Genomic DNA, 14,352 nt, shown 5'->3' on the forward strand with positions numbered 1-14,352 from the left:
GATTGTTGAAAGTATTGAATAACATTTGTCAAACTTAATTTCGCTTTACCAAAATCTTGGATATATTAACTGATTTAATTGATTACATATTTGTGTCATGTATATTCCATTTATTGCTATATATATCCACAGTTCATTCACCTGTTTTTATTTATTAATAACTTTAAATAATCATGTATATATCAATTCGATTGCAAGCTAATTTAAAATTCATTTACAACTAGCAATGCTAACGAATAACGATAAATTTGAGAAAGATGCAAAAGAGGTGTGTAGGGGACAGAATATGATACAATTAAAGCAAATTACAGTGAGCACACGAGATAATGCAACCGGCACAAAAACAAACTATACACTTAAAATAATTATCAGGTCTAGTTAAACGTGGGGTTACAATGGGGTAGATGGAGTGGTGGGGGCCCTATTTAAAAAAGAACTAAACACTGTTTATGTACTAATAATGCAAATTGATTTAGCTGGTCGACAGTCTTCAGATGCCTATGTAGGAGCACAATACAAACACGACGAATATCATGACGATCATGAATACAATGGCAAGCCAAGCAGGAATTGTACCTGAATGAAAGAAAAGATACATTAATTAAATAAATTGAATGGATTAAGTTTAAGATCTACTTACGCCGCTGCGGCAGACTGTGTATGCAAACTTTATTGTCCACAGATATAGAGAGTACCGCTGCCTCGGTGTCGCTGGAAATGGGCGGACCCTCTTCATTGGTAATGGGCAGAAATTGCAGCCCGGTCACGAACATGGAGTGAGCATGGGGAACATGCAGCACACGCTGAGAATTGAGAAGAGTAATTTTAAAATATATTTGTTAGTCTTCTCCGAAGAAGAAGTAGGAATCTCACCTGCAGACTAAACGCGATGTATATGGATACGCTGCCCGAGAACATGGTGCCCACGGCCACAAAGCGTCCATCATCCCGGACGGCTAGAGAGGCCAAGCTCTCATCGATGGGCACCGCTGTACGCAGCTGTCCATTTGTACAATCCCATTGCTGTAGGAAACCCCGTTGCTTGCCCACTTTGCCAAGCGGATTGGCAATTGTAAACAGTCTGTAGTTGTCTTTGTGTGCCTCCACGGTTCCATAGCGGCAACGCTTGAACAAATACTTGGCTCCTTCTGGCGTCTGCCATTGCAGCTTGTGATGCATTTTGCCCGTATTGAGATCCCAAACAACGCCCTGTGCATCCTTCGAAATGCTCACAATGTATTTGCAGTCGGGACTAAAATCCAGATCGTCAATTTCCTTATTATGCGCCGGCAACGTTGAGCTAAGCTGCATCTGTGGAAATGTCCAAATTCGCAACTGTCCATCGGTGCCGCCGGTGGCCATCAGACGTCCATTGCCGCTGATGCGCACCACACGCTGCAATGGCTCCGCATTGCTTAGAAAATCCGTTTGCACCACATCCGCCGCCTGAATGTCGAAATGCAGACGTTGGAACTGCTTCAGTATGTCCGCTGCTGTTGTCGCATTATTGTTTCTGTTGTGTCCATTGGGCAGCGCCTCCACACCCGAATGTGCGGCGCCCCGTTGTCGCACTCCATTCTCATGGGGACGCTCCACGGGCGTTGACTTCTTCTCCTGACTGCCATCGTTCTCACTCTCCAGCCGCGGTTGCACAAAGTACATCTGACAATGCGCCTCCTGACCGGCACACAAATACGCCCGACGTCCACTGTTCCGCACGGCAAAATTCATCACCACATTGGCGCCCGTCTCGTGACGCAGCACCTCCTCCGCACAAAAGTGGCTGCCATTGTGGTAGAGCTCGTAGATTTCCTAAATACAAATTGATTATTCATAAACTGTGACACACAACGGTTGGACTTTTCTATACAGTTAATCAAGTAATTGTTTTGACAAAAAATATGCTCATATTTGCTTTTTTTTCTTAATTATTTTTAAAAATAGTTAAAACCAAATGGGCTTTATTATTACACTTTTACACTTGGTAAAATTATAAGATAGTATAAAAGTAGTAGAACATCATGTTTTCTATATTAAATTATATTTAAAGGAGTATGTTGCTCATTATAATTTAATAATAAAAAAAGAAATCTGTGTCTTTTATGCAAAATAAGTTATGAGAATATTGACATCTGACAGAAGAATTACTTGTCCCACTGTAGCTGATTGGATAGAGTCCCCACCAGTAATTGACACACTTACAAAGCCATTTGCTACGCCTGTTTTGCTGGAACCGCCGCCGCCGGCAACCAAGATGTGGCGACTGGTCAGCATGTCGACCGCGTAGAGTGGAAAATTGACACGGGCCAGCAGACCATCGCTGGGTCTGCGTGTGGGTGCCATTATCAATAATTAATAATTATCGAGCGTCGTTTAATTTTCGTTTTGTTTTTGTTGTGGTTGCTTTTATCAGCAGCACTGAGTCAGGAGCATTTAATTAAATTGCTTGGCCGTTTTCTTGTACAAAATATATATGAATATGAATACTCTCGCACGTTTACCGCTTGCCTCTGTTATATTCTAATAGTTGTTGTGCATTGTTTACTATTTACACTAATAATATAACTAATTTTCAATTTGTTTGCCGTGTCGGTGTCGTGAAAGTCGTCAAAAATCCACGTACACTTGACCCGATTTTGGCATTCACTAGTCAACGCAGGCGTTTGGCATTCACAGTGACAGTGGGAGACAAGGTTGCCACAATGTTCAAAGCTCTGGCGACAAGATTGATCAAATAATTAAAACAGCGCGAAATTTAATTTCTATAGTTCTTATTAATAAACAAATTTGCAAATCATTAAAAAAATGTTAATTCGAAATTAGATAAAATTTAAGTAAACGTTTTAATGAACATTTTTCTCCACGGGGAGAAAAATTAGCAAATTTAATGCTAAAAAAAGCATATATAAAAAAAATCGAGAATACTCTAACAAAAATTCTGCAAAAATTTAAAAAAATTTAGCTAGAAAATAACAAAAATTGAAATAAAGGTACAAAAATTTCAAATTTTTTCTGAAATATACCTATTTTTGGGTACAAGAAATCGATTCAGATCGGAAATTTTTACTGGGTGGGCAGCCCTCTGGCTCAACGACAGAGTTGCAACGACACGCTCGCTTTGTTTATAATTTGTAATATAAAGAAATAAATAAATAAGTCTGAAAGCGGGCATAATATAAATAATATTTTTGCCAATAGCAATAGCTATTTACTATGATTAACATAGAAAAAGTCGCTGATATGTGCAGCATTAAAACTGAGCAAGAGGAATGTAATGTTGATACAGAAATATTAACTGAGCAATTTAATTGGCAATTAACGCAAATCAGCAGTGGGGAAGGCATTAAGTTGGAGCAGGATATGAGCACCGTCTGGCACAACAGCGCGACAATGTCTAATTGGCAAATGTCCAAGGAGCAGCCTGATACGTCCTACGATAAAGCAGAGGTATTTAGAAATACAATGGGTCATGATTTATTTCAACCAGCGCAGCATCTAAAAAAAAAAAAACAATTATATATATTAGAAGATATAAAATTATTTCAATCCACTTTAATTTATTTTGTATGTATTTATTTTCTAAATATTTATAATCAACTTAAAAATCAGTTATAGCAACTAAAGTAAAACAGATGAAACGTAGGTTGTCAGCCAAATTCATTAAACTATCAAAAAAAATATAAATGAAAGTGCATGTATTTTTTAAAATTATTTTTAAACAACTTTAAACTTAAAAATGCAATAACATAAAAATATACAAGGGAAGAGTGGACACCTTAAAGAATTACGAAAGCATCGAAATTTATTATTATTATAATGATAATAATTATATTTTTCTTTTTACTTTTTTGGACTTAGTAATTGAGCTGGATAACAAATTTTATAAATTTAAAAATCATCAATTCAATTTTTTATACAGTATCCGACTAGTTATGATTTGGATGTGGATGATTCCGTTCTAAATCGAAACTTTGCTCCCATTCAACGTGCTGGCAAAAGATCGAATGATATAGAAAGAATATCAACGAGAAAGAAAAGGCAAATGACGAGTGAAACAAAATTGCCAGAAATATTTCGATTTTTCTGCAATGTTGAAAAAGTATGTTTTCTTTAAATCTAATTACTTAAAAATTTGGCTAATGTGTGTTTCCTTTTCACTTGGTACAGGATTGTAATGCGAAGCCAGGTGCAATTAGTGCCACATGCAATGCATGTCAAACTAGGATTAAAGGTTTTATAACTGTTACCTCAAATTTCATAAAACATCTGCGACTGAAACACTTTGAAATCCATGCCGCATTTATAAGCGCTAAGCAAGTTGGAAATTCTGAGGTACCAGAACTTTCCGAATCGGATTCATTCGATAATCGAGTTATGTGCTACGTTATAGATACGGCAATACCATTGTCTACCGTTGAAACAGCCAGTTTTCGCAATCTCTTTAAGGGTACAAATCTGCAGGTTTTGAGTCGTTCCAAATTAGAGCACCGACTGGATGAGCGTTATTCGAAGATGTGTTACAGTCTTATTAATATGATAAGGGATGTTAAATATGTGTGTGCAACTGCTGATATCTGGACTACCAAACAATGCAGTCTTTTCAGCTACACATGCCACTGGTTAGATCAAAAATATCAGAGGAATTCGGTGGTATTATCGTGCAAACGATTTTCAGGTGAAAATTATCAGATTTTGGAAATGATAAATAACGTCAACACGAAATTTGATTTAAACAATTTGAAGATTGTTGCAACCGTTACGCATTATGGCACAAATTTTTCAAAAGCGTTAAAGGAGTTTAGATTAGTAAGGAGTTTTAATAATGTGGACCCATCATTTCAATGTGATACCGATGGCGAAGGCGTTTTAAAGTCTATAGAGGAACATTGCAATCTTTTGCCGAATCACATTAAATGCGCAAGCTACACTTTAAATAATCTCGCTTCTACAGATTTTATTGAACTACTAATCAACGATACAGCTCTAAAGGAAAGACACACAAAGGTAATAATAATTTCTTTTTATACATATATGAATATTTTGTATATAATTGTAATAATTTTTATATTTATTTATTCTAGGTTTTTGAAAAGTGCAGTTGTCTGTGGCGCAAGAGCGATAACTCTACGACTTCAGAGACTATAGTGACAGTGTTAGGTGAATCTTTAATTACACCTGTTGCAACGAGATGGAACTCTATATATAATGCTATCTGTTGCATTCTATCGCATAAAGAGAAACTACCTGAACTTTGTAGTCGATTGGCTTTGCATAATTCTTGTTTCTCTGCAAGTGATATTCAATATATGGAAGAATATCGTGTATTAATGGCTCCAATTGTTGCAACGATTGAGTTTCTGCAAATGGAAAGCAATTTATTTTACGGCTGTCTTATACCTGCCCTGACATCTCTATGTGTAAAGCTAAAAAGAGTTTCCGACTCAACCGAACTAATCGATCTAAAGAATTTGGCAACTGCCCTACAGGATAAATTAAAAGAACGCTTTTCGAAATACTTTAAACTTTCTGAGGAAGCAAATAGTGCAATAATAGCATCAGTTTTATGTCCAAGCGTCAAAATGAGGTGGTTTAATGCTCTGGTTAAAGTATATACACATGGACGTTGTGCTGACGATATTCATAAAATTGTTATCACTGAAGCTGTGCGACACGCGAAAGCATCAGAAAATAATCATCAGTATTCTATTGAACAAGTTCTCCCAAAGAAAAAAGATGATTTCTATGAATTTGATGAATTTGGTAAGTACTACAACAGCCAAATTATATAAATAATCTACTTAAATATATTAATCTCCTTAACAGATGATGCTGGTGAGACCAGTGATTTGGATACTTCACAGCCGTCGCCAATAGCTCCAACATCAAAATTAACTGAGGAAGTGGAATCGCAGTTTCACAATTATCTTCGAAATTCAGGCACCAATTTTGACATGCTGGAAAAGTATCCTTTGCTGCATGATTTGGCAATAAAACATAATACCATATTGACGTCATCTGCGCCGGTTGAAAGATTGTTTTCATTTGAAAAGATAGTTAGTTATTTAAAGAATCCAGAACTTTCCGATTATCCATTCGAAAAACTAGTTTTACTTAAAGCTAATTGTAATGTGTAGTTATAAGCTGGGCCAGAGCAATATAAATGTGCAATGTCGTTAGAACTAAAACTAATAAATAAGCAGTTTTAGCTGCAAATATTTGTTAAATGTGTACAGTTAATCAACTTATTGTTTTGAGAACAAAAATGTATCTATTTCTTATAAATTTAAAAAGTTGATTGATCATTTATTTTTTTCTTAATTTTTAAAGTTATACTAGCTCCCAAAAGTATGTAACGGGTTTGTTTCATGTTAAAGTTTGAGGAAACATAAAAAAATTATATCTTGTAAATGTGTAAATAATAATGAAATTCATTATTATCATATCATAAAAAAAATGACCAACTGATCAATTGACTAATATACAGGCGTATTCCTAGATTTATCGGAAGTGAAAATCTTCAGTTTGCTCCAATTTTATTCCGAAAATATGCGTATTGTTTGTGAATAAATACACATTGAGTTGGTAAATAAATAAAATAACATAAATACATAGCCTAAGTGAATCGTAAAAAATACATTTTATAAAATTCGGTAAAATCGGAAGTAAAAATCGGAACAGGCCAAAAAATAACTTGTTATCCACAGCTTGTAGCGAATCTTTTGAAGCTATGTTTAACAACGAAATAAATTAGAATCTACTGGGTCGAGTGACAATAGACGATTTGAATTCCGAGTTCCTTACATTCATGTACACAGAGCTTCGAGGCTTCCAATTTGAAGAAAATAAATTTCCAATTATACATTATATTATCAAGAATTTTATTCTTAATTTTTAATGGTTTTCTGAATTTATTTCCTTCAAACAAGTTTTCGGGATTTCCCCTAAAAATTCGACTAAAGGAATGCATGCACGAGCTAATATTTTTGTTCGAGTACGGCAAAATTCGACTTACGGAAGCAGAATTTATGTAATTTACTATCTTTCCTCAATTAAGTTTAAGTTTGACAGTTAACGAGTTTAAGACGTTCTAGTTATGAAACTTCGACTGAATTAGTGACTGGTGCCATAATTAATAAGCTTACGCTTCTATCACTAGGACATAACAAACAGTCCAAAAAATAAAATATAAACCATTTCTTTTAAGAACTTGTAATAATATTTAACAAAAGAATAAGTAATAAAGAAAATGTTATACTATTAGTGTATAACCAATTGTGAAATTCAATCATATTTTATCTTAAATTATAATTATCCATTGAACGAATGACAAATAAATCTAGCTCATAGCTGGGTGAGCTGAATTACTTGTTCATTTTAGTGACGCGTTCATATGAACTTATTCTGAACGAGCCACTGTATCTACCATACATTGTGTGTATACGAAGAATGCATTTTTGCAAATTGCATTCAACTACATATATTTGCTTTGTGTTATCCAAGTGTCTGCATTGATTCAAATATATCGTAAGTGAAGAATAAATACTCAAATAAAATTAATAACAATGCTAAAAAAAGTAAATAAATGCGTGTAACAACAAAAAATGAATAAGGACGTGCTTATATGTTCAGAAGGAAGTGAGTCATGTTATGCTAAAAGGGTCTCAGAAGTTGACCTCGATCCGTTCAAATATGCATGTTACTAATCGGTTAAAGTCCAACTACGATGCTGTTTATCTCCGCTTACCCCTCCGATCTAGTTGACTGAGCAAATCAAATTGTACCGAATCGTTCAGATTTAGTTCATTTGAACCATTCATCAAAGTGAACAAATGTCAAAGATCATATAGTTCACTAGTTAAGTTGTTGTTTATATGTTTTAAATCAATAAAAACTGTGTTTTAAAAAATGCGAATCGATTTTAAACGGGTGAAAATTTCTAAGTCAGTTCAGTTGTTGCTTTTGAATGTGCTGTTGGTCTAAACTTTAGACTCTAAAGTCTAAGGTGGCGTACTTATGTTGCGCAATGATCAATCTCGAATTAAAAATATGTTGCCCTATTTCAAGATTAAACAATTAAAACAATTAATTTTTGAATACCGTTTTGTGTGAATAATATTCTCTGAATATCTTATTTGTATCTAATAAAAACCAAAATATAACAGACATTTTTTAAATTAATTTTTTCTTCCCTTTTTTTGTACAGGCATTATGAATTTTTTTGTCAAGGCCTATTCAATTTCGCGACCGCTTGATTCCGCTAGGAACCGCACCCCTCAATGGCGAGAAGAAACTTCAAATGACTGGGCCAAAACGAAACCAAAAGTTGTTAAATTTTCCTATACATGGGATATAGAGAATTTCAGTGTAGTCTGGGAGATAAATGAAACTCTAAGATCGCCAGTATTTCCTGTGGATGGCGATCATCAAGTCAAATGGAATTTAGTGCTGTCTAAAAAGAAAAGTGATGTTTCCGGGAACGAATATTTAGAACTTCGCTTACAGTTGACTAAGTGGGATGGTACAACGGACAAAGCTAAGGTCAGATGTTTCATATTGGGTCATGATGAAACTTTACAGAAGAGGCGATTCAATATGTCCAAACACGCTAATATAACCTTCGAACCATTTATACACAGTGGAGCGCTGTTTGATAAGACGAAGAATTTATTGCCCAATGATGTGCTGACTATATTCTGTGAAATTTTCATACTGACAGATACAGTCTGCACCTGTGGTAACACTAAGCCGATTAAAGTGTCTGATTCCAAATTTTCAGAAGATTTTGGCAATCTTTTTAAAAACAAGAAGTATAGCGATGTGACAATCGTTACAATCAGCGGACAAGAGATTCCAGCCCATAAGAATATACTTTCAGGTACGATATTTACATATAATAATAAACTTTTTTAAAAGTAATTTTTTATTCACAGCTCGAAGCGAAGTTTTTGAGGTCATGCTTAACAACGATTTGAATGAGGGTCGACTGACTATAAATGAATTGGATCCCGAGGTCCTTACAGAAATGCTGCTATTTATGTACACAGATAAGGAACCAAAGTTGGACAACATATGTAAAGATCTTTTGGCGGCAGCTAATAAATATTTACTCGAACGACTTAAGAACATGTGCGAGAATTTCTTGCTCGCCAAACTCACAATTGAAAATGCCGCCGAAACCTTAATTCTGGCAAATAATCAAAATGCGTGCCAACTCCAAGCACATACAATCGACTTTATTAATGATCATAAAAGTGATGTAAAGCAGACAACCGGCTGGAAAGAAATGACACTAAATCATCCTCACATAGTAACCGAACATTTTCTACCAAACTCAAAACCTGAACTACCCTTTCTTCCTTTCAGGTTGGATGTTGACAAATCAAATTATCGAAAATTTTCATGTGAAAAGTGTGGTTGAGAAATGTATATGTAAAAAAAAAAGTTTCCAGTTGGCGACCTTTATTCTTACAAGATTTCACTTTCCCATAAAATGATTTTATGTGTATGCATATAATGTATATCATCATAATTATGATGCTAATTATATAATTATTTTACTCAGGGAATAACACCGGAACCGGTACCGAAACCGTTAACCGAAACTAACCGTTTCATTTTTAGTACCGGAACTGAAACCGCAGTCTGACCAACTTCAAACTGTCACAACTTGATCAAAACTGAACCGATTTTCAAGTGGAATGTCATTTTGGTCTTGATTTTGCCTCTTAATTTAAATTTGCATTTAAATTTTATTAAATTCTTAAAAAAAAATATATTCCTCTAGGTCTACCAGATATTGATTTCGATGCTAAGGGTACCCCCTTTGAAATTTCGAAAATTAAAAATTTTAAATCTCAAGTTTTCACTTTTAATCAACTTCTTATATTGTTATTAATATACAACAACACTTTAAACTTGATTCTGACCCCTTTCTTTTTGTAAAAAATCATGTGAAATTTAACAAAAATTTGGACTTGTAAAGTGGCTAAATTTGCAGTCTGACCAACTTTAAACTGTCAAAACTTGATCAAAACTGAACCGATTTTCAAGCGGTATGTCATTTTGCTCATAATTTGGACTCTAAATACATTCTGCATTGAAATATTTTTAAATTCGTTCACTCATATTTATTATAAAACGACATCTTGAATTTTTAAAATGCTTCAAAATTGAGTTGCTGTACCGTTACGTACCCGTACTGATACCGGAACCGAAAGAAAGATACTGAAATAGAACCTTTTACCGAAATATTTATTTCGGGACGTACCGGAACCGAAACCGTTACCTTTATTTGTTTCGGTTTGATTCCCTTATTTAACTTAAGACAATAGAACCAGTTTAAAGAAACTTTTTGTACTATGATAGCTGCAACTTGAAGCAGTCTTATTGTACTAATACTTAATTATTATTATATTATATTACACTATATTATTATATTATTATTATAATTAAAACAAAACAATAAAATTTCTTGACTAACTTATGTAATACAAATATTATAACTTAAAACAAAAGATGATTTTTTGAGTTTATTCAATTCGATTATAACTTATAACTTATAATTTATATGTAAAGATACATATAATGCAAGAGTTTGTATTTTGCAGTACCTACTGTTTCTGGTTGAGACAAGAACTTATAGGAAGAAGTGAGATAAAGTGCTTTTTGATTAAATGCCGGATGATGAATGCAGTTTCCTTCTCCTGGTATAACTGCCATATAAGGAGCAGTTGTTTCTGCCTCCCAGCAGACATTGCAAGTCAATTATGGTTTTTATTTCCACCTATACTCCTTTGTTATTGTTTTCTTCTTGCTGTTGTTAATGTTGTTGTTTCTGCTTTGTGAGTCAGTGACACTGTGGCAGCATCTTTGTTTTAAACGGCGCTTTGCTTTCTGCTTTTGTTTCACCGCAAAAGGTAAAACGGCCTCTGGGTGGGGGAACAAAGCTGAGATTAAACTTCCCCTCATTCTCCCTGCTCTCTCTTGGCCACATGCTATTGTTGTTATTGAATTTGCGCGCCTCTGGCTGAGTATTAATAAAAAAAACGCAAATTCAAATCGAACGCATTTTATTTTTTATGACGGCCAGGTGAAAATGAAAATAGTCGCGCAATTTGTTAGGCGCCCCACCGATAAGTCTGTCTACGCACCTAAACTTGTATTTATACTTTTGTACATGCTATTTTCCGCCTTCCCTCTTCCTACCATTAGCCATAGTGCGTATGAAATTTCTTGGACAAGTTTTACAGCAATTTGATCAAATTTCACTTTTTTAAGATGTACTCTTAATTTGATTTGCCATAGATATATATTTATGGTTGTTTGTCATTTAAACTGTGATAACCCCTCCGCCTATAATGAAAAGAAAGGTAAATTAATTGTGAGCTCTGAGTGTAGGTGGAAAATTTCGCTGCTACTTTGTTGGAGTGCTTTTAATTTTATTTTCTTAACTTTAGCGTGGGTCTCAGCTTATTAAATCGGAGTACATCAAAGTTCAATGCACTTGACAGTAAGTAGACTTTATATAATATATGCATGTGGGTATGTATACCCCATAGAGTACTTGTTATCTCCACCTAACTGTACGCACTTTGGTATTCTTGATTTATAGCCTTTCCGTAATTGCTTTAGGTTGACATCGTTGCATTAACAGATAAGAGAAGAATTGTTAAGAAAGAAGAGAAAATAAGTTGCTGATTCAAATCTTTCATATATTCATTTGTACCTTTTGAGTTCTTTGCTCAGTTTCGTAATAAATCTAAGCGATGATTTCATAACAATAACAATAGCAAGAAATACACAAACAAACAAATGCCCCAATTGCCTGACCTGCCAAAAATTATGCTCATCACCTCAACTCTCTCCCTTTGCTCTCTTTTACGCTGCCAACCGGTTTGACTAACGGCCGCTTAAATTTAAAATTGTCATTTGAATTTTAACCGTTTCACAAATACAACATTAGTTATCTCGCTCGCACTCGCGGGCATTAAATGTTATTTGCCCACAGCAGCTTCCCTTAGAAAGACAACAACTGCAAAGCACAACTGTCAGCGCTGCACAGTGGGCAATAGGATCTTATTAATAAATGATCGTTTTAATATTTAAATGCTCATAACGTTGAGCGCAGATGTAAAACGATATTTGGTTTTGAAAATAGTATTATTAGCTGGAAATATTTTAATGTGTTTAAATCATAAGTAGGCGTGCAATGCATTACTTTTTTCATATATTTTAGCAGTATTTGTGCCACTGTGCCACTTCTCCTGCGATCGACTACAAAGCAGCTTCGACGCCACCTCAGTCGCTCAGTTGTTAAATTTGCACCGACACGATCGCAACGCGCGCAGAACAGAAAATTTTAATAAGATCAAAACGCATACTTAAACAATTTGTAGATTTGTGTAAGGTTTTATGTGAGTAAAGATTTAAGCTTGTGAGCTGAAATAACGTACTTTGGAGATACTCTTTGGATATTTGCAGTTTCAAGTTGGTAAGTTTAGCAAGAAGTGCTTACAAAAATAAACCAAATGGTGTATGTAAGTAATGGAAGATGAAAAGTGTACTATCCGGTTTGCTGCAAAGTCACTGCAGTCCCTTTTTTTTTGCTTTTTTTTTCTGTTCAAATGCAATAACAAAACAGCCACAACAACAACAGCTGCAAAACAACTGAAACGCCGACGCCAATAACTTTGCCGTTCTTTATTTTTGCTGTTGCTATTGCTGCTGATGTTGTTGTTGTTGCTGTTGCTGTTGCCCCTGACATCAGTTGTCGCTTTTCCTTTTCCTTTGCCCACGCTTTGTTGATTCCAATTTCCAGTGCGCTGACATTTGGTATTCCTGTTCTTGTTATTATTGTTGTTGCTCTTCTTATTTTTTGCAGTAATGAGCGACTGCTTGTTATAGTTGTTCCTTCTTCTGCTGCTGTTATTGCTTTCGCTGTTCTTGCTTTGGCCTGTCACTCTTCTTATTGGCATTGCTCTTTGTTTGCCGATGTTTGCCTTCCTTGCGCTTTTATGCAAGGGCGCCTTTCTTGAGTGTTTTATGCATTTGCTCTGCGGCTGTAGGTAGCATGTAACGGACCACGAAATTTTGGGCTCATAAGGGCTATAAACTAAAATCATACCCATGTGGGTGTGTGTGGTTTTATGTTCATTAGTGTGAAGCCATTGTCAGGATGACTTCCAAAAAAAATTAATTTTTTGCACATATGTATATATGATGTATATATAATGCTGTTAGATAGGATTATCAATTTTTAAAACAGGAATATCGCAAATATCACCTTAACGTGCATATTTATCATTTTAGCTAGGTCTGTTTTTATTAAAATTTATCCAAGCAAATATTTAATATGCTGTGGACTACTTATTTGTTATTTATGTTACGATTACGATTACGATTAAATAAAACTAAACTTTTTAGATTATAATCACATTATAACAATTTTTAGACCCCGTACTTAAAAAAAGTACAGGGGTCTATTGGGTTTGTTTTACCGAATATGTGCGTAACAGGTAGAAGGAGGCGTGGCAGACCCTATAAAGTATATATATTCTTGATCAGCATCAATAGTCGAGTCGATATAGCAATGTCCGTCTGTCTGTCTGTCCGTCTGTCTGTCTGTCTGTCTGTCTGTATGAACACCTAGATCTCGGAGACTATAAGAGCTAGAGACACCAAACTTGGTATGTAGGTTCCTCTATACTGCAGGCAGATCAAGTTTGTTTCAAAAATCAGCCACGCCCCCTTAACCGCCTGCAAATCGACATTAAAAATTTCATATCCAAATTATAAGAGCATTTTGAAAGCCAGAAATTCCAGATTTTGCACAGATGAAGATATAATTGTCCTAAATTTTTGCTGAAAATTTCATTCTGATCGCACAGTAAATAGCGAAGATATTCAAATAATAAATTTTGCTGTTAAATTCGTTGATGGCGCGTTGGCAGTAATTAAAACTTGAATATCTTGATAAAACAAAAATTTATATTAACATATTATATAACAAATTGGCGTCCATTCAGACGTGAGCTTCGGTGGCGCAGTGTACTGAGTCGCGGAGTCGGACAGTGCTCGTGGGTTCGAGTCCTGCCGTGGGCGAAAGATTTTAATTTATTTATGTTCGAATTCAATTTCATTTTATATTAAAACAAACTCAGTGCTTATTTAAAATGTAATATTAACATTAAATGTTAAAATATAAATTATTTCTTTTACTTTTTAATTGAGCACTAAAACAAGCAATATGGCCATTTAGGAGGATAAAGACATAAGTGCGAGTGGCTCAACACTTTGAGCCTTTGTCTTTTGAAAATTTTTGCAATTTTGTCGCGGGTTCGATTCCCGGCGGGA

General features: G+C 34.9%; 4 protein-coding genes across 6 annotated transcripts in view; 3 read left to right on the plus strand and 1 right to left on the minus strand.

The window, feature by feature from the left end:
* Positions 1-82: 82 nt before the first annotated feature.
* On the minus strand, positions 83-2,647 carry LOC117779715 (prolactin regulatory element-binding protein). The gene is made up of 4 exons (XM_034616003.1): positions 2,203-2,647; positions 874-1,812; positions 641-803; positions 83-576 (listed from the first exon to the last, which is right to left on the minus strand). The coding sequence occupies exons 1-4, from the start codon at positions 2,341-2,343 to the stop codon at positions 491-493; spliced, it is 1,329 nt and encodes a 442-aa protein (XP_034471894.1). The 5' UTR covers positions 2,344-2,647; the 3' UTR covers positions 83-490.
* Positions 2,272-6,224, plus strand: LOC117779708. 2 transcript variants are annotated; one of them, XM_034615993.1, is made up of 6 exons: positions 2,272-2,332; positions 3,227-3,447; positions 3,920-4,099; positions 4,168-5,004; positions 5,082-5,760; positions 5,824-6,224. In XM_034615993.1, the coding sequence occupies exons 2-6, from the start codon at positions 3,241-3,243 to the stop codon at positions 6,132-6,134; spliced, it is 2,214 nt and encodes a 737-aa protein (XP_034471884.1). In that variant the 5' UTR covers positions 2,272-2,332; positions 3,227-3,240; the 3' UTR covers positions 6,135-6,224. The 2 variants fall into 2 exon arrangements, with proteins under 2 accessions (XP_034471884.1, XP_034471883.1); XM_034615992.1 differs by lacking the exon at positions 2,272-2,332 and having other exon boundaries at positions 3,075-3,447.
* Positions 6,225-8,203: 1,979 nt separating this feature from the next.
* On the plus strand, positions 8,204-9,454 carry LOC117779717 (speckle-type POZ protein-like). 2 transcript variants are annotated; one of them, XM_034616006.1, is made up of 3 exons: positions 8,204-8,875; positions 8,931-9,307; positions 9,364-9,454. In XM_034616006.1, the coding sequence occupies exons 1-3, from the start codon at positions 8,209-8,211 to the stop codon at positions 9,373-9,375; spliced, it is 1,056 nt and encodes a 351-aa protein (XP_034471897.1). In that variant the 5' UTR covers positions 8,204-8,208; the 3' UTR covers positions 9,376-9,454. The 2 variants fall into 2 exon arrangements, with proteins under 2 accessions (XP_034471897.1, XP_034471896.1); XM_034616005.1 differs by having other exon boundaries at positions 8,931-9,430.
* Positions 9,455-12,332: 2,878 nt separating this feature from the next.
* The window catches only part of LOC117779720 (stathmin), a 65,578-nt gene continuing 63,558 nt past the window's right edge, over positions 12,333-14,352 (plus strand). Inside the window, exon 1 of the mRNA XM_034616013.1 lies at positions 12,333-12,490. The gene's annotated coding sequence lies outside the window, so the exon portion shown is untranslated. The remainder of the gene's footprint in view (positions 12,491-14,352) is intronic.

The sequence above is a fragment of the Drosophila innubila genome (assembly GCF_004354385.1).
Source record: "Drosophila innubila isolate TH190305 chromosome 2L unlocalized genomic scaffold, UK_Dinn_1.0 4_B_2L, whole genome shotgun sequence".
Lineage (NCBI taxonomy): Eukaryota > Metazoa > Arthropoda > Insecta > Diptera > Drosophilidae > Drosophila > Drosophila innubila.